This window comes from Paramisgurnus dabryanus, chromosome 16 (assembly GCF_030506205.2).
Source record: "Paramisgurnus dabryanus chromosome 16, PD_genome_1.1, whole genome shotgun sequence".
NCBI classification, from domain to species: domain Eukaryota; kingdom Metazoa; phylum Chordata; class Actinopteri; order Cypriniformes; family Cobitidae; genus Paramisgurnus; species Paramisgurnus dabryanus.
This window is the reverse complement of record NC_133352.1, coordinates 12,876,920-12,904,393: the sequence shown is the minus strand read 5'-3', so window position 1 is coordinate 12,904,393 and position 27,474 is coordinate 12,876,920. Positions and strand designations below refer to the sequence as shown.

At 36.0% G+C, this 27,474-nt stretch overlaps 1 protein-coding gene across 2 annotated transcripts; it reads right to left on the bottom strand.

The window, feature by feature from the left end:
• Nucleotides 1-509: 509 nt before the first annotated feature.
• Nucleotides 510-27,410, bottom strand: ctbp1 (C-terminal binding protein 1). 2 transcript variants are annotated; one of them, XM_065266495.1, is made up of 9 exons: nucleotides 27,260-27,410; nucleotides 12,035-12,189; nucleotides 6,429-6,573; nucleotides 5,984-6,190; nucleotides 5,666-5,880; nucleotides 5,454-5,584; nucleotides 5,165-5,292; nucleotides 1,365-1,479; nucleotides 510-880 (listed from the first exon to the last, which is right to left on the bottom strand). In XM_065266495.1, the coding sequence occupies exons 1-9, from the start codon at nucleotides 27,264-27,266 to the stop codon at nucleotides 694-696; spliced, it is 1,290 nt and encodes a 429-aa protein (XP_065122567.1). In that variant the 5' UTR covers nucleotides 27,267-27,410; the 3' UTR covers nucleotides 510-693. The 2 variants fall into 2 exon arrangements, with proteins under 2 accessions (XP_065122567.1, XP_065122566.1); XM_065266494.2 differs by lacking the exon at nucleotides 27,260-27,410 and adding an exon at nucleotides 17,219-17,542.
• Nucleotides 27,411-27,474: the final 64 nt, after the last annotated feature.

Below are 27,474 nucleotides of genomic sequence, written 5' to 3'. Positions count from 1 at the left end.
TTGAAAACTGACCTTTTTTTCCGTTTTCTTTTTTTAACACGTAAGGTAATACATGCTCCGTAACTAAAATTAAAAAACATACTGTGTGTAGTTTGTTTAAGTACTGTATTTTTTGACTACAAAAAGACAAATGGTTAAAAAAAAAACAATGCGCTGTGTGGTTTAATTTAAAAGGAAGGAAGGAAGGGAGGAAATCAATTTTCCTGAGAGGGTGTGCAAATCCCGCCTCTTTCGGGGCTTAAAAAAAATCAAACAAGTGAAACTAATAGACTCTTCATTGTATAGTCAGATGGTAAGATGTCTCTCTCAATGCCTTGTTCAGTTTTTTTTTCTTTTCTACAAACCATCTAAAAACTGTACACAAACAGGTTACATTCATGTAATAGCTAACAATGAAACCCATTAGGCAGACAAAATAACAGATAAAAGATCGCCCACTGCACTTGGACAGACTACAATCTAAAACAGCTGGATTTTGCCTCGGGGAGAAGTTTACTTTGTTTTAAATCCTCTTTTTTTTGCCACAAAAGATACTTCAAAGGGCTCGGTCCGCCACCTTCAGTCAAAGTGTTGGCTACTTTAGAGTCGTTGTGTTTTTTTGGTGGCCGGGAGCCTCTTTCTGCTCCTCTTCTTTGGGGTAATGAAGGACCAGGAGATGTCTATAGTGGTAAGGAAAGCCTTTGAACAGCGGGGCTATAACTGTTCGTTGTGATGTTGCTCTCTATCTGGTTCGGCTTTGCCGCTTTGGCCGGGTGATGGGGCGTGTGGAGGGTGGGCTACGCCGGGAAGGCTGTGGGTCATGGGCACAGTACTTGGCATGATGCCCTCCACGGATGGAGGTAGACCCCCTGATGCGAGGCTCACTACACCTGGAGGGTACCTATAACACAAACGTATAGCTGTTAACAACACATTCAACATAACATTTCTCCTTAAAGTCAAGTTATAATAATTACCAAATTCATCCATGTCAAATCCTACCCCACTTAAATATATTCAAATATGCCAGTTTTATGTTTTTTCTCTCTTTCAACTCGAAAATCACAACTTTTAATTTTCCGTCGGTCTAAGTACACAATGTAGCTACAGAAGAATCAAGTTTTAAATAGGAAAAATATCAAAACTCTTTTGTTATTTTTGAGCGTGATGCTAATGGTCTAATCAGATTCAATGGATTGTGCTAAGCTATGCTAAAGGTGTACCGCCAGACCCGGAGATCAGCTGAATGGATTCAAAAATGGTAAAAATCAAATGTTTCACTCTAGGGGAGCTGGAAAATGAGCATATTTTCAAAAAAAAAATGGAGTGCCCCTTTAATTATCCATTGTTTTTATAAGAAGGGTTAAATGTTTTACAGATTGTACCTGTAGGATCCATTGAGCTCTGAATGAACCACACCAGGGTCCATGCCGGCCCAGTGCGTGGTCTGTGTGAGGAACTCTTTGTTCACGCAGTTTTTTAGGCTGTCTGGAATGCGACCTGGGGGCGGAGAGACGGCTTCATTACAGGAAAACCCAGAGTCATTGATCACAACATATAAAAGCTTGCGGAGGCTGTGATTAAATGGTGATGTTTGGACAACATCAGACACCCACTGCTGTTAAAACAGGGTTTCTGCAGGTTTCAATAAGTCAAATTTAAGACCTTTTTAAGACCATTATGGATGAAATTTAAGACCTATATTACGACAATGAAGTCTAATTTCATAGTCCAGTGTGCATGATGTGTTTCTAGGGGTTTGACAAGACATTTTCCCCCACAAGACAAAACGTGACACAAGATTGGATTCATGAAAGTAAGGTGAGATTTTTACACGTTGCATCAGGATGAAGTTTAAAGAAATCCTCAAATGATGAAATATATATATTGAAAATAGCCACCTATTATTTAACTGAAATCACATCATTTTGAAAATGTTTCAACCAATCTAGGGTTTTCACTAACAATTCATTTGGTAATTGATGATGATGATCAAGTAATCAGATTTTTTGTAATAAAAATGGTGGGCAAGAGCATTTAAAATGACAATAATGATGAGACAATAATAATAGGTTCAAATAAAGACCAAATAAACACATGGTTCTATAAAACAAAAATGTCAAAATATATATATGGGTGGTTCCCTGGACAGGGTTCAGATTAATCCAGGACTTGGTCTTATTTATATTAGGACATTTAAAGGGGACATATTATGAGATTTTTTTTAAGATGTAAACTAAGTCTAAAATAGGTCTGAGCAAAAGTGTGCCGTTTTGGGTGTGTCATTTAAAATGCAAATGAGCGGATGAAGTGCAACCACTGATCACAATGATGGTGGTTTGTTGCAATTGAAACTCAATTGTGCTGTGAAATATTTTATCTCTCTCTTTCTCTCCATACTAAATGGTTGTGCTGTGGTTGGATAGTGCAGATAAAGGGGGCGGTATTACCTTATTCTGACATCACAATAAGGGCCAAATTACAATGACCTATTTTTCACATGCTTGCAGAAAATGGTTTACCAAAACTAAGTTATTGGTTTGATCTTATTAAAATTTTCTAGGTTGATAGAAGCACTGGGGACACAATTATAGCACTTAAACATGGAAAAAGTCAGATTTTCATAATATGTCCCCTTTAAGGAGTTTCTTAGAAACATACCTTCCAAAATACAATTTTTCTCCCGCTCTTGAGGGAGCGCGCACTGGCAACTCTTATTTGTCATCTATTAGCTGGCGGCAGTAAGTTTAAAACCATAGTTACGTGAATGGTGTCTCAACTATCGCAACTAGCGCATATGGGGGGAAGAGCGCCAGAAATTATAAAAAAAAAACATTTACGCGCTGCGGGAGCATTTCAATCAACATAAGAGGTAGTGTTACATGGACATAGTAAAAGTTAGACCTTAAATTTAATTTAATTTAATTCAGACTTTTTTAAGCCTTAAATTTTGATTTTAAAATGTAAGGCTCTTTTAACTCTTTTCTAATGATGATTTAACCCTTGGGGGTCAATCTTACCCCCAAGCCACTTTTCTATAGTTAAAAAACATGGTTCCCTTCATCTCAGTGGAATAAGATTTTGTGACTTTCTAGACTATATGTCAATATTCATATAAAAAAACCTGGGCTTGATTCGATCGTTCTAAAGATGTGTAAAAAATTACCAAAAGAGGCCCTTTGGGGGTAAAAATGACCCCAATTGAAAATGAATGGGAAATACAAAAACATTTGTTCTTTTTATTTGTCAAAATAAATTTTTTAATGTCTTTTCTAATGTTTATATATACATAAATTCACAAAATGTAGCACTAAAGTAGTGATGTGAGCAGTTGACCACATCCAGTAAAATGAATGGGTCTCTATGGGCATCTGCTGGTCGAAATTATTTATTTCCTAAACTGTATTTTTTTCTGAACACCAGATGACCAAATTTAACACGTAACATCTAGAACAATATCTAAAAACAATTTAAATCAAATTTAGATAATAATTTATGTGAACTTTTTACATCTTTGTCTATCAGAAGGAAAATTCATTTTTACTTAATTATTTATAAATCTATTCTGGGGTTGTTGCCTTTGTATTTAGGTTGTCTTACTCAAAGAAAAAGTGCTGTGAGATATTCCCTTCAGTCTGAAAATTGTTTTACTCTTTCTATTCTATCTGTAAGAACTGAAATGGGGAAAAGGGCATTTATGTATGCAGCACCATTTGAATGGAATCAACTTCAAACACAACTGAAACTACAAACTTTAGTGACTATGGATTATTTTAAATCTACTATTAGGTCAATTGAAGAAGACTCTCTGATTTGTAATTGTTTTTAAATTTGTTTGTACACATTTTTTTTTGTGGCTGTAACTGCTGTCCTTGCTAGGTCAGGACTCTCCTGTGAAAGAGATTTTGAATCTCAGAGAGATTTTCCTGATTAAATAAAGGTCAAATAAAAAAAATAAAAAAAAATCATAAAAATTTGATATTTTACAGGCTAGTTAATGGTGTAGTTGAGTTGAGTAATAAACAGGTACGAAAGTACTTCATATCTCCCAAAACAAAGCATTAATAGATAGATGGTAAAGTAAACAAAAAAAATTATGATATATTATTTGTATCATTAAAAATGTACCCATTTTTTGTAATCACGCTTTTAATTTCTGGGGTCATTTTTACCTCCACTGAACTCTAGCGTATACAGGAAAATTGGGGCTTATGAGGGTTAATGCCTTCCAGAAATGTTTCTTCTTTAAAGCAACACTAAAGAGTTATTGCTCTTTGCTCCCCCTACAGGTTAGAAGCGTAATTGTTCATTTCCACTGTCGTAAATACTGCAGCATAGATTGGATTGTAGGTCTGCTGTAAAGCAAGTTTTTGTAGTTTTCACTCGAACTACAGGACCACTACCCGACGGTTGGAAACTTCTTTAGTGCGGTTTTGGCTGATAGAGGGCTGCAAAGCGAATGTGAAAGTGCCATTCACCCTGTTTTGAGTGGATGAACCACAGAAACTTTTTTGGAAACGTTATTTTAAGGTAAAAAAAACTCTTTGGTGTTGCTTTACATGTATAATCAAACAATATATCAAATGAAAGAACAGACCCTATGTTTGAAAAAAAATTCAATTTCAGCCTATCTTCAGCTGTTCTCTATTACAGTGGTTCTTAACGTTATTCCTGGAGGCCCACTGCCCTGCATGTTTTGTATGTCTCTTTTATCTGGCAGACTCAGTTCAGTTCATTGAGATCTCTTCTAATGAGCTGATGATTTGAATCAGGTGGGTTAAATAAGGGAGACATACAAAATGTGCAGGGCAGTGGGCCTCGAGGAATAACGTTAAGAACTACTGCTCTATTACATCTCATATATGGGGAGGTTTCTTCAAAAATAACAAATTTTCAGCAAAAAGCTAAAATAATTGCATTTTTTTAAAGGACTTTTGTTAGAGATCAGATTCAGAGCGATGGTCAAAACATGCACATAATTTTTACTGTTTTTAACTGAGTGAATGCTTTAGTGTTTTATAAGGTGTATAAGAGCAGAAATATGGACTGCCGTAAAAACTCGTCATTGGGCAGGGAAGCGTTTTCTATAAACTAACGAGATAACTCGTCAATGTTGGGAAGAGAGTTGTGACCCAGCAGAAACCCCGGTTAAAGGAGCTATTGGTAGAGTCATGGGTCTGTGTACCTGTAATAGCTCGGCGAATCTCCCGTGCCGCCTCCTCCCTCATCTCTATGGATGCCTGTTCACTGTACCAGGCGGCGTGTGGAGTGCAGATCAGGTTGGGGGCGTCTTTAAGAGGACCCTGGCTGAAACTGACACACGGATGCAGTTATAATCTGATCACAAATGCCTATACATACCATATGATCTGGCGTTACTCCCATTGGCTGTCACCTTTGTCACTACATAAACTTTCTCACTACAAATATCTGTCTCTTTATGTTCCTCCTGTCCAAGATTTGACTTTATTTACCTGAAGGGCTCTGCCTCATGGACGTCCAGGGCCGCGCCCCGTATTCTTCCCTCTTTCAGAGCCTGGGCGAGAGCTTTCTCATCCACCAGTCCTCCACGAGCAGTGTTTACCAGGAACGCCCCTTGACGCATCTACACACACAAACAGATTAGTACATACACCAATATACAACATATGTCAAAAGCATCTGGATATGAATAAAAAGGCAACACCTGTTTGATGGTAAAGTCATTGATGAGATGGTGGTTGTGTTCGTTTAGACTGCAGTGGAGGGTGACGCAGTCGCTGTGGAAGAGCAGGTCCTGTAAAGTGTTAACTCTCTGTAGCCCCAAGGCTCGCTCCATCCCGTCAGACAGGTACGGATCGTAGAAAATCACGTTAAAGCCGAACGCTTTGGCCCTCAGGGCCACCGCCTGTCCAACACGGCCTGAGAGCAGACACGGCACTTCATGAATGAAGGGACCAAGCACCAAACCACCTGTGATACTCTCGCTCTCTAGTCATCGTGTAGCTGTCACTTTTATACACACCTAAACCAATGATCCCTAGCGTTTCCCCTCGGATGCGGGCCGCCCCTGATGCGACCTCCCGAATCTGCTCCACGCTCTGGACCCGCGTGCCCTCACGGAGAGCCTGGTGCAGCCAGGTGGTGCGTCGGTACAGGTTGAGGATGTGACACATGGTGGAGTCTGCGGTCTCTTCTACTGAAGCTGCTGGCATGTTACACACTGCTATCCCTGCAGATGTGGATGGACTACAGTCAGATTTCTCAAACACAAAATTTGAAAACAGTTTGAGGGGTCTCAATCATTATGCAAGTATTGAGCTCAGATATTTCTCTTACAATTCCTTTGAAAAAATAAAACCAGAAGCAAATAAACGTTATAAAATGTGACTAGCACCAAAGATATTTAATATGAAAAGATCAATCACACCTATTACTATGAATAGGCGAAACAAAACCATAAATATTACCCAAGTCTCCAGCTGACTTTATGTCGATGTTATCAAAACCGCTGCCTATGCGGACAATTATACGAAGTGCTTTGAACTTTTCCAGATCTTCTCTCATCAAGGTGATGGTGTGGTACATAAGAGCTCCCACTGCTTCATTTAAAACCTAAGAGAGAGCACAGAGAGAGGACGGTGAATAAACATATCTGCAGTAAGATCTGTTTTCACTTCTCACAGCAAAACAGTGCTATGAATATTACAATGATCTGACATTCAAACTGAAATTATTTGTTGGCAAAGCAAGATACAATTCTCATTAGTTATAATTTGCTTTCAATGACAATGCTTTATTGTGGTGAATGCTCACAGTGCAAATTATTTCATTAGTATTAATATGAGCAGCACAAAGGGAAGTAACCAATTGCTCCAAATCTTCAATCGTACGCGCGCCAGTTTCACACTGCACCTGCTGAGCCATTAACCTAAATTAATTGAATTCATTACAACAGATGGATTATTGGACAAAATGGATAAATCCCAGTTCAACAGAATAAACATTCAGATCTTATTTAAATGGGTAAAATAAATATCTGACATGACTAGGTTTGTTATTAATACTGAAATAGTTAGCAACTACATACAAATTAAATGTATGTATAAGACTTAAAACAATTATATAATATATATATATATATATATATATATATATATATATATATATATATATATATATATATATATATATATATATATATATATATATATATATATATATATATATATATATATATAATTGAGACTGTGAATTGCAATCAACGGCTCAGTTCATTTTGTTAGGTTTTCATACACCACTGATAATATAGTTATGAATGGGTGCGCGGGGCAAAAACTAATGCGGGGTTAGTTGTAACACAAACTGTTTACATTGTTGCACAAGGTTGATCGTTTTGGTTTTCCGGTATATTTTTCACGCTGCCAAAAGACGATGTCCCGCAAATTGGAAATGTATAATGTTTATCCAGAGAGTTACTGATGAACAAATGTTTTGGTGGCATGCAAGTAAATTTTTTCATCATATGTTTTTTGTTTTGTTTCTTGGGTGTGTAAGATACCAAATCCAATGTTATGTCATATTAATCTGTGTCTTATTGACTAAAACATAGCATCATTTTAAAATATGTCTGCAGCTCTTAGCACCTTTTTGGTGGGCTTGAATATATTTTCACCCAGCGGGGTTAATTGAAACTAACCCCTCAGCACTTACGATATGAAAACCGCTGACATCAGCGTAATTCTCACCATTGTTTTAAATAGGCTACGCAAGAATGATTGCTGGCTGCCAACAAAATAAATGTGCCAGTCTTATCAAAAAACGTGTCTCAAATTTATTTTTGTTCATATCTTTAATATTGATTAAATAAGGTCACGTCAAAGATTGAAATCATAATAAAATGAATGGCTTAAATCAAACTTTGATGCTCATTATCTCAGAATTTGATTTTGAAACTGTAGTATGGTTATTACAGACTGGGTCACATTTAAAAAAAAAATTCTGTCATAATTGTGCTCACATATTTAGACATTTGTATCCATTTATAATTGAAGTATTGTTAGAAAAGGGCTGGATGAATGAATACAGTGTGGATACCTGTCTATTATAGGCAGATATATAAACAACATCCACTTCAAGTATATAGACAAAATAGTATTGAAATATTTGCCTGCAAACTTAATTTTTAGCAAGTGTTACAACTAACCCCCTGCCTGTTACAATGAACCCCACCTATGGTGTAAGTTGTAACGTTTGCACTTCTGTCACGTTTGGTGTAATTGTCCAAGAATGGTAAATAATAGAAACACACTTCAAATGTTCATTTGTTGCAGAGATGTTTGTGTTGCTTGTGTAAAAATATAATGAATCAAACTCAAATATTTTTTAAAAGATTGAGCCAAAACCAAAAAGCGTTAGGTTGAGCCCTGCACTCCCCGATATCATATTGCATTTCTGTCAAAAGATTCTTTTGAAAGTTACACAATGCACTTTTATCAAACCTTGGTCTATTTTCATGTAATTAATGACATTAAAAGATGGCACACTAAGTAAGCTAAATATTCCTGATGCCATAAACACAACTTGCCGGCTCATAAACACGAACAACCCAGGAGGACTTGAATGCATCATATGACCCACATTTTAGGATGACAACATATTTCCATTTATTAAAACAGAGCTCTCAACTTTACTGCAAAGGGTTTGCAATGATTCATAGATTAACATAATTTAATAAAAGATCAAATTTTGGAGTGTATAAATAGCTAATACACAACATGAACCATATCACCACATTATGGTTATGCATAACGATGAAAAACATTTGGTTTGATGCTCATCAAAATGAATCGCTGTTGTTTATGAGCTGCAACAAAATGAAGCATTTTTCTCCAGCCAAATATCATTTTCATTGCGTTCAGTAGTCAGTTTCATGTCACTTCATCATCCGCTAATCACTTCCCCTCCACACACACACAATTGTTTTTCTATCAGACTAGCGGTACAGTTGTAAATGAGTGTAATGAGAAGGCTCTTTGTAGGTTTGTGGATGGGGGCAGTAAGTCAGTGCCATCTGTCTGAGCAGGCCTGGGGAGCGCTCTTTCAAAATCAACCTGGCACCCACCCAGAAGCAGACTGAACATGCCAAAAACAATCGGCAAATCAGCAGAAAAACTGGTGGGCTGGGCCCACATTTAATGTCTGAATGAGCATAAATGAATTTGGTTGGTGTAAATATTTATATGAGGTGGAATTTAGTGATTTACATCAAGAGTGAATGATTTATGGTCGTCCTGATGGCTGATCTTTTGTGTGTAACAGATGAATGAATCGAGCAATTGGGTTTAATTGAGATGAATGTTTAGCATAAAAAAGAAAATGGTCACTCTTAATAATACTGACAGCAATTAATCGAGCTTGCTTATAGTTTAATTCATGACACACTCGCTCTTTTATCAGTTGTACTTGATCAACAAACACTTGTATGGGTCATCTGTACCTCCTATCTGTGAATAGGCCATCCATTTTTTATTACAGTATAAACGTGTATACTTTAACCCTTGTGTGTTGTTGGGGCCATTTTTGTTATTTTTTTTGTCTTAATTTGGCCACAACTTTCTCCGTGTTTCAGCAAATGGAATGATTTTTGGTGACAAATCTTATATTAACACATATTTTAAGAAAATGCTTTGAAATTTTTCAAAAACTTAACAATATACCGTGGGCAAATTTACTACCCTTATGCGTTGTTAGCGGCCAAAAATGGCCACTAAATTAAAGTGGTGTAAAAATGTATCCGATTAATTTTTTCCCAATTTTTTTGCATAAATCTATTAATCAACCTCAGTACTGATCAAAACTACCAAATATTTCCAAAAATTTCATGATTTTAACTCTTTAATTGCCAAGCTCATAAGTGATGCCATTGATTTGAGAAAAAAAAACAAAATCACTGATTTTCAATATAAAAAGTGATTGTGGACTGTATTTTTTTTCACCTTTTTTGGGCATGCCAAAGTCTTGGGCATGCCAAAGATTAGTAAAAACATTGGCTTTGATGCATTTTTATTTTTTGTGCAGCATCAGATTTTATTTTTTTCTCCCTCATTTATTGTTTGTGGCCATTTTTGCCCCATTGACTTCCATTATAAAAAATTTTTTTTATTGCAGAGCCATGACAGCTTATTATCATGCATTTTTGATTCTTGCAAAGAGGTAAAATTTGTCATTTTTAGTGTTGATCACCATGTGGCACCACTAACCCTTTAGTAGGTCTGTGCAAAAAAAACCAGAGCTTAAATTCTGGCTTGTACATAGAGTTATATGGACTATAACAGCATATTGTGTGTGTGTGATTTTATGCAAAAATAATTGAAACGCATACATCTGATACATTTTTACAGCCGTTTAATTTAGTGGCCATTTTTGGCCGCTAACAACACAAAGGGTTGTGAATTGGAACAACCCACAAGGATTAAAAAGCTATGTCATGCAATCTGATATAAGTAAGGCGGGGTGCACAATTTTTGAAAAAACGCTTTGGATAAAGAAAAAAGCTTTATAAAATTGCTCATCATAGTTTTTGGTTAATAAAAATAATGCTTGGGTATCAGAATTGGTTAAAATATTATATTGGGTTATTGCCGCCATCTTAGTTGCGTCCGCATTCAGGATGAAAGCTTACGCAGCCTACGGAGGCTACTCTGCTGCTGCTCTGTGCCCCCGCCCTTCGAATTTGTCATACGTCACTAAGAAAAGTGCGTACACTACGCTTATACTCTCTCCTGAATACAGAGGAGTCTAAGATGGCGGCGCTACCGGAAGGTATTTATTTTCGTTAATAAAGTTTTAAATATGGATATTTCTACAACAACACTGCATGGATTACCCTCAGAAGACCTTTGTTTATCATCCTGGAGCCGTTTGGATTTAATTTGTGAAGGATGGACGCACTTTTTTTGGACTTGAAGGTCGTGGACCCCGTAACATTACATTTAATCAACTGAAAGATCTAAAACATTTTCTAAAATACTCGAAAATGTGTTTGTCTGAAAAACGATGGACATATGCAACTCGGACAGCTTGGGGGTGAGTAAATCATGGGTTTAATATCGTTTTTGGCCGAACTATCCCTTTAAGTCAAGTTATTGTGACCCTGCCTGTGAAAACCCAGCTAAAGTCATTTTTGTGATTGATTGTTTTCTTTATCAAATCATCATACATAAGGTAAAAAACATTTTGTAAAAATATAACCCTGATTTCTTTAATACTGACAGAGTAAAATCACGTCAAAGAATAAAATCAATGGATAAAATCCAAATTCGAGGCCTTAATTTCACAGGCAGGGTTACTATTAAGAAATATCTCGTAATGAACGACAAAAAGCTCACATCGCAATCTGAAACCTTTAATTCCTAACATTTATTTTAAGTGCAAAAGAATTTTTTTTATCAATAGCTGCCAGCAAGTGTGAATTGGGAATGAAATGAGTATAGCGGGTAGGATGACTATGAGATTTCATCACACTACCCAGTGAATTCATCGAATGAATCATTCAACTCCTATTTGGCAAAAAACGCTCACAGTCTCATAAATATTACTTCATTGTGCAATCTACTTTTTTATCCTCCAGGAAAGGAAGACTATTTTCCATATAACAAAGCCAAAGAGGCTCCATCATGTTGAGCCAGTGGGCTGATACACTGCAGAACCATGTTATATTACAATATATATTCATCTGAATAGAGCCGTGATAAAAATACCCTGTACACATGAAATGGCATTTACAATGTGATTACTTTCTGAAATGAAAAAAGAAATATGGCAGGACTTTTTTTCTGTGTGGATTATGAAAAGTAAGCTAGTATATAGTATAAGTTAATTTAATATTTACCTTCCCACATAACCCTTATATAAACATTTGTATCAAAGGTGGAGAAAATGACTATATTAGGATGATCAGTTATAGAACCAATCATTCCATTTTGATTTCATGATCGTGCCATTCACATTTATTGATTCACCATACAAACAAAAGCAATTATTTCACAGGAGCAAGTGAAAGGAACACCGATACCTTCTCATGAATCTCATGGGTAGATTGAGCATCACAGAAGGCCACGGTGGCCACGTCCTTCAGGATGGGCATCTCCACAGTGCAGTCCCGTCCATCCAGCAGTGCCACCAGAGGACGAGGGTGCATGGGCCCATTCATTATGGGAGGCCTGATGCCTACGGAGAACAATAAATCACACATTACATGTTTTGGTCTTGTGTCCAAGTGTGTTAAATGGATGTTAACATAACTTCATTTTGCGTGCACAGATAAAAGCTATAAATTCAGTGAACATTTTTTAAAAAGGCCCAAACTACATTTGGCTCAAGGATAAAAATGCCAATGCTATTCATTGAGTGAGTATTCTTAAAATAGGCACATTCATAAAAACATTTCATATTAGCATACTAGTCATGCATTTTCAGAAGGGAAATATTATCAGGTTCACTCCAAGTTTTTAATAATGATATAAAAACGTAAGATTTAAGGCAAAATGAGTCGGAATGTGCACAGTTTTATTTTGAGGTGCAGGAAAAAGAAAGTATAAAAGTATAAATTTTCTTAAAAAACAAATCCGGATAATTTACTCACCACCATGTCATCCAAAATGTTGATGTCTTTCTTTGTTCAGTCGAGGAGAAATTATGTTTTTTTAGGAAAACATTGCAGGATTTTTCTCATTTTAATGGACTTTATTAGACACCAAAAATTAACACTTAAATCAACACGTAACAGTTTTTTTTCAACGGAGTTTCAAAGGACTCTAAATGATCCCAAACGAGGCATAAGGGTCTTATCTAGCAAAACCATTGTCATTTTTGACCAGAAAAATAACAAATATACACTTTTAAAGCACAATTTCTCGTTTAAATCTGGTCGTGATGCGTCAGCGTGACCCCACGCAATACGTCATGACGTCAAGAGGTCACAGAGGACGAACGCGAAACTCCGCCCCAGTGTTTACAAGTGTCTTGAAAGAGGATCGTTCCTACGTTGTTGTATGTCAACTAATACTAATTAATGTCTTTGTGTCAGTTTATTTCTTACAATGGTCCGCAAATGTGCGTTTTATATATGTAACCCGTGACCTCCCTACGTCACTACGCATTTACGTTAGGTCGCGCTGGACCGGACCTAGACGAGAAGTTGTGCTTTAAAAGTGTATATTTGTTATTTTTATTGTCAAAAATGACAATCGTTTCGCTAGATAAGACCCTTCTGCCTCGTTTGGGATCGTTTATAGTCCTTTGAAACTCCTTTGAAAAAAACTGTTACGTGTTGATTTAAGTGTTAATTGTTGGTGTCTATTAAAGTCCATTAAAATGAGAAAAATCCTGCAATGTTTTCCTCAAAAAACATAATTTCTTCTCGACTGAACAAAGAAAGACATCAACATTTTGGATGACATGGTGGTGAGTAAATTATCTGGATTTTTCTTTTAAGAAAATGGAATATTCCTTTAAGGAAAACATTCGAGGATTTTTCTCATTTTAATGGACTTTAATGGACCCCAACACTTAGTTTTAATGCAGTTTCTAATTGCAGTTTCAAAGGACTCTAAACCATCTCAAACAATGCATAAGGGTCTTATCTAGCGAAACGATTGTCATTTTTGGCAAGAAAAATAAAAAATATGCAATATGGACGCTGGCACGTCACAGGACCAGAGGAAGACGAGAAGTTGTGGTTTAAAAGTGCATATTTTTTATTTTTCTTGCCAAAAATGCCAATAGTTTGGGATCGATTGGAGTCCTTTGAAACTTTGCTATTTTAAACTGCATTAAAACTGTTAAGTGTTGGGGTCCATTAAAGTGCATTAAATGAGAAAAATCCTGGAATCTTTTCCTCAAAAAATATAAATTTTTCTCAACTGAACAAAGAAAGACTTCAACATTGGGATGACATGGTGGTGAGTAAATTATCTGGATTTTTTTTAAAGAAAATTGACTAATCCTTTAAGAGCAATAAGACATGAAAATGATCTTCATCGCACTGACTGATACATCTGAAGCATGCACAACACAGGAGCGCCCGACCCCAATATATAGACATCTACACAGAATTACAGTTTTAATGTAAAATATCTATTGTGACAAGAATTCACGCAGATATAATCTGTTATGTCTTAAATTAATGTTTGGTTAACTGTTGGGGGGGTTGTAACATTATATTAGATCCTTGCATTACAGTAGATCTTAAAGCTGTCTGTCTCAATTTCAATCAAACAATAAAAGAAAGAAAAAAAGTTGAACATATCCTATTAATGGATGCTGTTATTTTGCCATTTTGTTATTTTAACAAATTTTTCTCAAAAGTGACTTTCCTGACTCTGTAAAGAAGGTGTAGCTCTGTCATTTTTGGTCAGATTACAACAAATCATGAATTGTTTTGATGTTTTTTTTTTAATAGAGAATGTTAAAATATAAATAACTATTTTTTGAACATTTAGTCACTCCGACTCATTTTGACAGCACCGGTCACATTTTCCTTCACTGCCTACTATGTAATCAAGTGTTTTGATTTGTTTTTTAGCTGCTATTGCATTCAAAAAGAAAAAAAATGTTAGGTTGGTGTTTTATTGTAAAAAAATGATTTAAAAGTAGACAAAAAGATCATTACATCGAGATTGATAGGATGCTGTTATGATACTTAGTGTTGTCAAGAAACTAGTCAATGACATTTTAGTAAATCAAAGGCTTATATGTGACCCTGGACCACAAAACCAGTCATAAAACTCATAAAATTGCTAAACAGACACATAAATCTAAAAGCTGAATAAATAAGCTTTCCACTGATGTATGGGTTGTAAGGATGTTTGGCAGAGATACAACTACTTACAAATCTGGAATCTAACAGTGCAAAAAAGTCAAAATATGGAGAACATCACCTTTAAAGTTGTTCAAATGAAGTCCTTGGCAACACATATTACTAATAATTATATATATATATATAACAATATATATAAAAAAAAAATATATATATATATATATATATATATATATATATATATATATATATATATATATATATATATATATATATATATATATATATATATATAAATAAAAAAAAAAAATATATATATATATATATATATATATATATATATATATTTTTTTTTTTTTATGGTAGTAAAATGTACAAGATATCTTCATGGAACATGATCTTTACTTAATATCCTAATGATTTTTGGCATTAAAAGTAGATAATTTTGACCCATTTTGACTTATGACCCTGTCTGTGAAATCCAGGCTAAAGTCTCATAAGCATATCACTGATTTCTATTCTTTGACATGACCTTACTCATTCAATATTAAATATATCAATGTTATATTTTTACACAATGCTCTTTACATCATATAGGATGACTTTATGTAGAAAACAGCAAATCATTAAACATTAATTTAGCTGAGTTTTCACAAACATTGTCTCATATATTTCATGACTTTATTAATAAAAAGTGTAAATAAATATCATGTAACATGGCATATCATTGTAAAATAAAATAACATTATCAATTACTTTTTATTATAAATCTGCATTACATTAGCCATTGGCCACCCTGCTCTCTAGATATCCGTGTCAGCACTGCACATATACAAACCTTAAATACGCAAAGACTAACATTTTACAGTTTCTGCCCCAAAAGTTTGAATTCCTTTCAATTTTAACACCTCTCGGATTAGGACAATATCCTTCAGATGCAGGTTAATGTCACAATAACAAAAGCACAAGATGTGCACCTGCACATTTGACCTCTCCCAGATATTATCAAACATAACCTGCATGTGCAGACATGGTGTAATCGTGCGAGTAAGACACAGCCCCACCCACCGCTATCAGCCCCACCCACTTTTGCTCTTAGCATGTCTCCTAAATACACATTTGTTCGCAAACAACTGCTCTTCACCTGTTACGAAATCCAGTGATTTCTCTCATCCCTCGCCATACGAAACCATCTGTTGTCTCTTTAACATGTAGGGCTCTGGTTATCTTGCCACACACATTTCCACCGTTTTCTGCTTGTTTTAGATTAGGACAAACTGCCGGCAATAAATGCATTATATATACATTATGTTTTAGCATGCATCTATTGTAGCTATCTAAAATGAAATGTTTGAAAACAAATCCCTCGATGCTCTGTTCATATTGCCCTGGCCCGAGGGTGAGCTGCATCTGTTCGAATTAGCTAGTTCATAGTAACAAGCACCAACAGGGTCAGTCGCGCACAGCGTCTAAAGACCTCGATTGCCCACGGGCAATAATTCAAGCTGACATCCCCCCTTTGTTGTCTTCTAGTGAAAATGAAAGCCAATTTCAAATCCCATCCTCTGATTTCTCGTGTAAAAAGCACAAAATCTGAATTTTGATAACATGCTTTTGCCTCTCACAGGGTGCGTTGAGTTGAATTGGTTATTTTTTGGGATAATTTATTGAAGACAAATGCCCAAATTTCACTGAAATGTGTATGCATGCAAAGATGTGACTTAAATAGTATAACAAATTATTAAATAACAAAGTATTTTATTAGCTTACCTTAACCTCAACTAAGTTAACTGTGGTGCAAACTTGAATTTGGTTTTCTCTAGGATTAGAAATCAAACAGTACCTAACTATAATATCCGCTTAATTTTATGTTTTAAGTCTATAAGGAAGCATAGTTGTAGCCGTAATGAATTCCATAGCACATTCCCACTAAACCTTTTTTTATGGTTAAGTATTTATTTTGTTCTGTCCTACAATCAACATTTTCCAATCGAACAAAATTAGGAAGCAAGTCAAAGCCGGAACTGGAAGCCACATTTCCACTGCACAATGTGCGGGAGGGCCATACGAGAAAGAGTCATGTCCTTGCCAACCCCTCCAGTTTTCCAGAGGGGATACCGTGTGCTTTTTATCCTTCGAGCTCGGCAAGATGAATGCAGTTAATGAAGAGAAAGCCCATGTTTGTAGCCTCACACTCTCGTACGAATATCTCCTTCGTATAGGAAACAGAAAGCATGCAATTGTACGCGGATGAATGGGTCAGATGAAAGATAATAAGAGGAAAAAGAGAGAGCAGGGAAGAGGGGAGGAGGAAAGGAAGAGGGGGAGGGGAAGGCAGAATACTGTACGACAGACGAACCGACGCTCGAATATTGGCGCACATATCCCTACGACACTTTCACGTGTGGCCCCGTGCAGAAATGAAAGGTAAATGTTTACCTAAAGGCAAGCCTTTGTTCAGCAAATGTGAGCTTCCCATCTTTTAGGATCCGCCGGAAAATCTAGCGTGTCTCCTCAGCAGGGCATTCACAAAAATCCTCAGCATATGGCGGCTACTTGAATTTTCTTATTCCTTCTTTTCTGTGAGTAGCTAGCTTTAACACACGCTCGTACACACATACACACACACTTCCCCCTCCTTTTCTCTCTCTCTCTCTCACTTACTCCCTCTCTCCCCCCGCTCCCTCACTTTCCATTTCAACTCTCTCACAAACACACATGCACACACAGAATGCAAGTGTCACTGCATTTATGGGAGTGGGAGAGCGAGAGAGAGAGAGAGAGAGAGAGAGAGAGAGAGAGAGCACGAGAGGTGGCTACAAGAAAGATTGAGGAGGAATGGGGTGGAGTCTGTGCCCTTGCAAAATTTATCTTTTGTTTCCTGAAAGGGCGCAACAAGAAACAAAAAAAGAGAGAATTTTTGGCTTTAAAGCTTCATTTATTGATTTATAATAATGTTAGTTTAAAGTGTTTAAAAACAAATAAATAGCATTCTTATATAAGGTTTTAAATAACCATGGCATTTTTAAACTTTCAGATTAGTCTTGCTGAGTGAAAGTTAATTAAAAGGCTCTGACATTGATGCTTCTGGGTTATTTAGCTCCTGGAAATGCAATTACTAAATCCTACAGATCTGATGTGTTCGGCTCAGGGATGTCTCCAAATATATTTAAATATGAAATTAGTCATTAAAAAAAGTGTCATGTTTTTTAATAGTTATGTCATGTTTAATAATTTACATTTTTAAGTTATATATATATATATATATATATATATATATATTTATATATATATGCAAAAAAAATCACTTTTTATATTAGGCACGTGTCAACTAATGGACAATATCATATAAAAAATTTTTTCAGTAGCTCTTAAATAATACTTGTTTAGAAGGTAACAGTTCAAGTTAAATCAAAAGTAGCAGAAAAGAGAAAGAAGACTTTTAACAATGAATATTTTTCAATTAATCATTTTTTTTAAACGTGGTCGATTAAAAATCGATTCTCAAAGGCCACGTATCTATTTTATTTTATGAAATAACTTGATCCTGTTTGATCAAGGAATCCGACTGTTTTGACTTTTTTCAGCATACATTTTTCATCTTGCATCAAAATTGTGTTGTATTTAACATAATTGTATGCATTTGAAAATTACAGATGGGTTCTGTTTTAATGTAGCCAAGTGTACCTAAAATAAAAAAGTGTAATGTACAGGTTGGTGGCTCTTAATTCCTATTGTAAACTTATGTTCACTGTGTTTTTTATAGGGGTGGCACGGTCCATGAAAAAAATCCGAACCGTTCGGTTCGCTTGTCTCGGTTCGGAGCGCGTGTGTACCGCACGGTTCAACGGTTCATGGCATGCACAATGTAGTCTCATGCCCTGTATGTGACCTCAGATAGCGTGTTTCCCTTTCGCGCGAAAGAAGAGGTGACTGGTTTGGAGTATAAGTACTGCGGGTTATGTTATGTTACGTGTAGAAATGGCAAGTGGGAGAGAAAAGGAAGTCTGCCCGCAGTTGGAGGATGCGCCAGCGTCGTATAAGTTTGGTGTGTGGAAACATATTTTTATTTCATGTTACTTATGATGACAGCGGAAATAAAACAACAGATTGAACTGCAGTCTATGGGTTGAATATGCTCCAACAGCCACAGGAGATCGCCTTCTCTCCGATAGGGCTGGGACAACGCGTCGACGTAATCGACGACGTCGACGCAAAAAATACGTCGACGCAAAATATGCGCGTCGATTCGTCAGACCCAAAAAGGCGGCGCAGTAGTATCAACGCGAGTGGCTTCAGTCCGCCAGTTTCACACAGCAAAGGTGAGCAGAGCCTGCGGCCGCGCGGCGCATGGTTTTTTCAGCGCCCATGTTAACAAGCATGCACCCCGCCGCATGAGCAGCGCGAGCTCGCGGCTCGAAACGGATATAAACGGAGGTCGGAGCCAGCCGCAAATACTTGGGCGGCTCTTTAGCAACAGTGCTGCAATCATTTCTGCGTGGTTCTGCTGCGCTGCTCACGCTCAATTAAAGTGAAAGTGCTTTGTTTATGGTTTAAATGCTCGTGGATTAACGCGAAAAAGTGTCATTTTACCATAAAATCATGAATGTGATGCCAAGTGTGTTTTAAACAGTCATTTGAGCAATTTAACAGAAAGCAATGAAATATGTCACTGTTGCCAGAAGACTGCGCTTTCATTCACTCTCTGTCCAGCAGTAAATGAGTCCTCATCTATCTTAACAAACTTAAGAGAAAGAGATTTAATAATATATGTGCTTCTTAAGTCTATAATAAGTCTCTTAAGTCTATCTTAGTCATTAAATGGACTAGAACAGCACGAAAACAATGTGGATTAAACAAATCTAGTTATAAAAATTACACAGACCATCAAAAGGCACATTGAAGAGGTTTTGCTCATAAATGCATGTAAAATAAAGTAATTTGAACTTGAGATTTTTATACGGTTACTTAACTGCACAGTATGCACTGCAAATGCTTTATTGAATGCTACCTCTGTCTAAGAATGCATTATTTTGCACTTGTATAGTCTTTTTTTATTTCGAAATTTTAAGAGCAATAAAGATATATTGAAATGTTTACATTCAGATATGTAAATCAACATGTATAACTTGCTGTTAGTTAATTAATGGGGAGATAATCGAGAATCGAATCGAATCGAAGTCGAATCGGACTGACAAAATGAATTGTTAGATTAATCGATGCATCGAAAAAATAATCGCTAGATTAATCGTTAAAAAAAATAATCGTTTATCCCAGCCCTACTCTCCGACCATTTATCTGAGGTACTGAACACAATGTTTTACGTCTTTTCATATTCAGCGCTATTTTTAGCCTTTCATTGATAAAATTAAAGCGGCTGATTTCCGCGTAGTTTCATTTTGCTAGCATGTGAAAGTTGCGCGATCTTATTTCAGAAATTGCCCCTCAAAGTAATCAGAAGTGGTCAAAAGTGGACAAAAGAGACTTAAAGAGATTTTAATATTACAGGTGCAAAGGTTATGTTTCTCTCTCGTCCACATAAACTCTCTGCATTTTTAAAGCAGCCTCTCAGTGATAAATCTAAGAGCTACACTGAAGTTGGCATTTTAATAAATGCAAGTTATCTTTGTGTGCTAAAAATGCACATAAAGTTTATGTAGATGGCAATACACATTCTCTTTTTTGCCAATTAAATGAAAAGCATGTTGAAATCATCAATGTCTTCCCTCTTGCTCTATCAAAATCTCATCTGGCTTTCCTCAGAGATGGTCCAATGTGCTTAAAGTCAAATTCAGTTTGTGCATGATTACATGATATAACTTTTTTAATGATGTATCCTAAATTATGGATAATTAATACATTAATAAGATAATACATTTCTGGAGTGTTAAAAATTTAAAGAAAAAATAACAACAAGAACCGTACTGAACCGTGAACCGTGACCATAGAACCGTGATACGAACCGAACCGAGGGTTTTGTGAACCGTGCCACCCCTAGTTTTTTATAAAGTATTTGTTTTAAATCTATATTTACTGAATTAAATCGAGAATCGAGTATAAAAATCGGTGTCCGAGAATCGAACCAAGAATCGAAATCGAATCAATCTCATAGCTTATGAATCAAAATCGAATTGATCCGGAACATCTGAATCAATACCCAGCCCTATTGATATTATTAATTCAGACGGACGCTGACTGATAACAATATTTAGACATCATAGCCGTTTCTCAATACCAAGTATGCCAAACTCAGACTTGTGCCCTTCGTAGTTCGAACTTGCAAGTTCAGACTCGGAAGAACGAACTCCTGACGCAAAATGCATTCTGGGAAACTTCGCTGTCATAAGTCCACACAAGTCTCCTCTGATGCATCCTCGATAAAATGGGCGGATCAAGAACACATCCAGGGATTTTATGTGAACTTGGGCTTGATGCGAACTTTGATTTGGAACAGTACTTGGTCCGCGACTGATGACGTTTCACAAGTCCACAAGAACAGACAAGAACGCATATTGAGAAACGGCTCATGTGTCAACTACTGACCTGGCATGCACAATATAGCACTTTAAATCGTTATGCAGATCCCTGTGAACAGTGATGGTTTTAACTCTTTTCCCGCCATTTACAAGTTATCTCGTCAATTCAGAGAAAACATTTTCCTGCCAAATCACGTATCCCTGACAAATTTTTATGGTAATCTATAATTCCACTATTATCCATGAGGTGGCGCTTTTGCCCAATTTATAAAAAACATTTTTTCCCGTTTTGATTGTTTGTTTGTAGGCAGAGGATCTGTTGAAGGGTTGTGCCAATAAATGATAGTATTGTGTATCGACGATCGGCAGACATATCGCCAATAGCAAGCTTTCATGACGATAGTTGCCGATGTTTTTTTTATCATCATCATCATCATCATAGTTTCACATTAACATGCGCATTGTGTGCTTTTTCTCGAATGAGAGGGTTTGAGGGCTTCACTTTGCGTGAGAGAGCTTGTAACCTGCACAGATTCCTTCTCACACGCATCTGGACTTAATGCACACGTTCTCAAAATGGGGCATATTGCCCAACACTAGTCTGTTTTTTTATTTAATGTATTTGTTGTTAAAGCTGGACAATAATTCAATATCAATATATTTTGCGGTATTTATTTATTTTTCAATAACAGTGATATGGTTTCTAAACACTTTTCCGATATACATTACAGCGTTCCATGGCCGTTCGCATTTCACGTCTACAAATGCATGTATTTGCCCAAAGAAGAGCTGTCACTCAGAGTACGAGAAGGAGGTGGGGGGTTAGTTTGCGTTAAGTCCGGGTGTGCCTCATAACCCTTGAAAAGTGAAGCCTTTTGGCTCTTTGATCGCCCCCTGGTGGCTGGCTGCAGTACAAGTCATAAACCCCGCCCTCTCCATTCAAACGAATGGGACTCTGCTCTAAATAAAAAATTATTTACACTTCCAATTAAAGTTTCCGATAGATGGTTTTGGTCCTTTCAAGTAGTTTTTATCACACTGGTATATGTTCAAGTCTTCATTATTGTGGTAAGTTTCATTTTACCATGTAATTTGATGCAATAGAAACGGGGCGTGACGTTATGATTGCCGTGGTTGAATTGGTTGCGCGGGTGTTTGGGCGGAAGTTTGATACCGCGGCTCCGCCTCTGGCTCCACGGACGATTCCGTCTGCGCATGCCTTGGCTCCAAACTGACGTTTTTACGTAACATGGCGGCGACCGTGGTCGGACATTTTTTGCTTCAATTCATTACAATGGTGGGAGGCGACGTCGCGTCGTCCATCTTTTTTTACAGTCTATGGTTAAGTCACAGCTTCCAAGGGTGACACCATATACAGTAGGGATTGAGAACGGAAGATGTAATGCAACACAAAATTAACTACGGATGAGAAAAATTAGGTTCCAGGATTAAAAAAGGGGAAATATAAGACACGTGCAAAAGATAAAAGTATACATGCAGCTATGACACTCGCCTCGCTATGAGTATTATATGTATTTAACGTAGTATGCTAGTGTCTAATAAATAATTTTGTAGCTTGCTTTGCAATTACAAATTGCTTTGATATGATTTTTTTTTACATTAAGTAGCCTACTAACGCTCTAAAGTTTTAGGGTCACTTTCACTTAGACTATTTATTCATATTTTCCCACATATTACTATAATAGCAAATGAATAATAAAATTATCCATTAGGGCTGCCTAATGATTAGTCGTGACTAATCGTTTGCAGAATAAAAGTATTTGTTTACTTAATAAGTACTGTGTATAATAATTAGGTATAAATACACACATGCATGTATATATTTAAGAAACATTTGCATGTGTATATACATGTTTCTATTTATATATCATTTGTAATTATAATTATACATGTATGTTTATGTATGTATATATAATTATTATACACAGTACACGCACATGTATTATGTACATAAAAACTTTTATTCTGCAAACTTTGTTAGGCAGCCCTACATTAGTTTGAGACCCCTGCATTACAGCATTTATCACTGACTGACGTTCAGGTGCACATCATTAATATTAAAGCTGAGGCAAATAAAGTCTGACAGCGAGTTTACATTTAATTTTGTATGAAGACTAAATACAAAATAAAGATGAACATTAATGTATTTATTTATACCATTATTTTTTATATTATATTGTTTAAAGGAGGAGGTTTCATAGACTTGGCAAATTTATTTGTTCAGAAGTTTGTAGGTACAAACATTTGTTGTGGGCACTCTTTGAAGTTTATCCCAAGGCTTATTTACCATTCATACAGTTTTATCAGATTTATACCGTATCCACCTAAATTTAGCTGTATACCTGCTACAGAAATTTTAGCCATATCGTCCAGCCCTATTTGTTGTTTATAGATGAAAATTTTCCTGAAAGGCATTTTGTGAAAATCACAAAAAATGCTGATGGGCATCTTTAAAAAAAAAAAAAAAAAAAAGGTGCGGCGATCCGGGGTATTTGTCTACTGAATCCACAAGCATGGAGAACGAGACTTTACCTGTCTACTACAGCAACTTCGTAAAACCAGTAAAGTTCTCCAATGACAAACACGCTTATATTAAACGAGAAATAAAACGTTTATTAACAATAAGCCACGACGTTCATCAGTTAATGAACATTATTTCTCAAGGCTAAAGATGTAGGATGTTTACTGTACTAAACATCTGCTATAGGCTAGTCTGCTGCGACAAGTTGTGAATAACAAGTCAGCCTGGGAACACAGACATACTGTATGGTGTTTGCTCCAGTGGAGAAGCCCAACTCATTGGTACTCAAGCAGAAGAGCTTCATTCTTTGTGAATTCATTAGAACTGCTCGAGACCTCAGGGGACGTTGGTTTTGGCAAGTGAAGCACACAGCATACGTCGCGTACGTGATCCAAGTGCTTCGACTATGTGGTATAAACCGGCTAATCATATCTATGCCATTAAACTGAACATACTTTGATCCGATGAAGATTTAAGTATAATTTGTTCTAACTGTAACTGTTTTCACTTATTTGCTGGATAAACCTTAACTAGTGTTATTATTACACATCACATTTCAGGTGACATAAGCTGTCTGACTGGTTATAACACACCCTTAAGTCTGAAATAACAACAATTATCGGAGACTTGAAATAAACAAGTTTGTGGAGACAGGACTACATTAACAATTGTGACCCTGTCTGTGAAAAAAAACCACACAAGATAAAGTATTTTTTTATGATTTACTACATACATGATGTAAAGAACATTCAGTGAAAAATAACCCTGGAAATCTTAATACTGAGATCAATTGAAATCAATGTGAAACCAATGAAGGAAATCAAACTTTGATACTCCAAATCTCACCATTAGATTATTATTAGACTATAACCTGGATTTCACATACAAATTATCCTACAATTAATGTCCATAAAAATGGATAAAAAACCCACACTTTCTAACCAGTATCCTCCATGTGAAGAAAATCAAGGACATAACAAGGTGAAAACCATCTCTACATTAAACCAAACACACACTATAGTCAGATCAGTTCTCGGCCACGTTAAGAGGACATCTGGGAAAAAACCTGTCACAGGACACAATCTATGATGAATGAGAAATGTTGCAATCAGCACTGTTAAAAAACCCTCAAAAGTCCATTGTAAAATACAATGAAAGCGGAAACATTGAAAAGGAAAGCGGTGAAGAGAAGAAAGATGCCCCCTGAGAAAGACTGCACTGCCAACACACACACACATGAACACACACACACACGAACACACACTGCAGCGTGGCGAATGGATAAAAACTCCCTCACATCGCCTATCTCGAAGGGAAGAGGGTGCATGGATAACATTTCCCTAAATAAATTCAGTGTGACTGAATGCATCCAATTAAACTCGATTCCAAATGCGACTGGGAGCGCAGGGTGCATGAAACAACATATCCTTCAAATAGACACTTAACAGTCCTTCATTAGATCAAACTCCATTAACAGATTGTATCTGCTATATAAGAAATATCTGCATTGTTGCTGCTGTTTGATCAAGATCATTCAGCGTCTCTAAGTCTTCTTTACACATGTTCACAAGAACAGACACAAATCTACAAGATGAAAATATTCAATGATTTCTTTGGCAGAAAGAATGCAATATAAATAACAGAAAAAAAGTTAAACAGCACACAGCAAAACCACACCAGGCCTCATAAAACCATATATAGTTTAATTTTTCCCTATTCTTTTATTTTAGATTTTTTATTATTTTAGTTTTTATGACCTTGATAATTGACAAAAATATTAATTATTTGTGCTTTTTAAAAATTTTCATTTTTTACAATGAATGAAAAGTTATACAATATCATTTGCGTAAGGAATAATTGACAACAGACTGTTTAATTATTTGAAAATAATGCATACCCAAGGGGGTAATTTTCAAATAATTCAAAGGACCGAAGACAATTATTTTCGGGCAAAGCATTCAACAGGCCCGTGGTATAAACATTTATATAAACAAATGCCTCTATATATTTATGTGTATACTTTAGTGCTGCATAACAATTCATTGCACATAACCGTTTGCAGAATAAAAGTTTTTGTTTACATTACATATGTGTGTTTATTGTGTATAATAATTATGTTTATATAAATACACACACATGCATGCATAATTTAAAGAAAATATATACTGATATATTAAGTATTTATATATAATATAAATGATATATTTAATATAAAAATGTATACATGTTAATATTTCTTAAATATACTTACTTGTTAGCCCCAGTAAGTTACACTTTACTTGTGTTATTATGGCTATTAACTAGTTAATTTGAGTTAAATGAACTGTGTCCTTAGTAGGGCTTGGCAAAAAATAGATTTTTCGATTAATCTTTTTTTTAAAACATGGTCGATTCAAAATCGATTCTCAAAGGCCACAAATTGATTTTTTTTATGAAATAACCTGATCCTGTTTGATCAAGGAATGCGACTGTTCTGACTTTTAGCATACAATTTTGATGCAAGATGAAAAACGTATTGTATTTAACATAATTGTATGCATTTGAAAATTAGACATGGGTTCTGTTTTAATTCCCAAAAATATAAGAGTTTAATATACAGGTTTGTGGCTCTTACTACTTGTAAACGTATGTTCACTGTTCGTTTTTATAAACTTAGTATTTCTATTAAATCTATATTCATTGAGTTGAATCGAGAATAGAGTGTAAAAATCAATCTGAGAATCGGAAATCGGACCGAGAATCGAAATCGAATCGATCTGCTAGCTTGTGAATCGAAATCGATTCGATCTGGAACCTCTGAATCAATACCCAGCCCTAGTCCTTAGGTTATAAATGCATAAGAAGAACAAAAAGGTTTAAATAAAACAAGGGGGTAAAAAGAGGAACAAAAATGTACAATATGAACTCGCTGCAGTTTAGGTATCAAGTAAATTCTTGACTATAGCTCATATAAGGCACGAAGTTTGTCAAGTTGGTATCGTTTTAGTGATAATCTTTAATGATGTAAGTTACCAGATCTAAATAGATGTGTCGATCCTATCTTTAAATGTCAGAGATCAAACAAGCGTCCATATGGTAAAGTCTCGTGTTAAATACATCAACGTACTTCTGCAAATGATGCACCCTCACCACTTAATCCCTTCAAACTTGAATCGTCAAAAGATATGGCGGGGATTTAATCAACCATGACGTAAGCTTCAGGCTCTTATATAAATATGATTTCAAAATTTACTGTAACTGAGTCAATTTGTTTCAAAACTAAATCGATTTCTGCTCCTCTGTTGACAATCCAGTGCCTTATGCGAGTGTTAGCTAAGGAAGCCGCCCCCTCCAAAAACAGCCCGAACCGCAGCCTTACAGATATTAAATTAGGAATATATAAAATATGTATGTCTCGGTACATTTTGGACACTACTATCAAGCACACATCCAGTTAAAAAGAAAAGTAAAACAATCACAAACCTTGCATCACCCGCTTTAAAGCTTGTAGTGCCTCAATGTGCCCGGTATTCGGTAAACCATGTACCAAAAATCACCAATCAGAGTCGTGTGACCGGTGAGAGAGCCAATCGCAGTAGGTTGTGTCTGGACGGGAGCCAATCATATCACGGCTCATTGCTCCAGCGGACACGGAGGGTTGGGGGAGGGTTTACTCGCATGCTCGTGCAGGAAAGAGA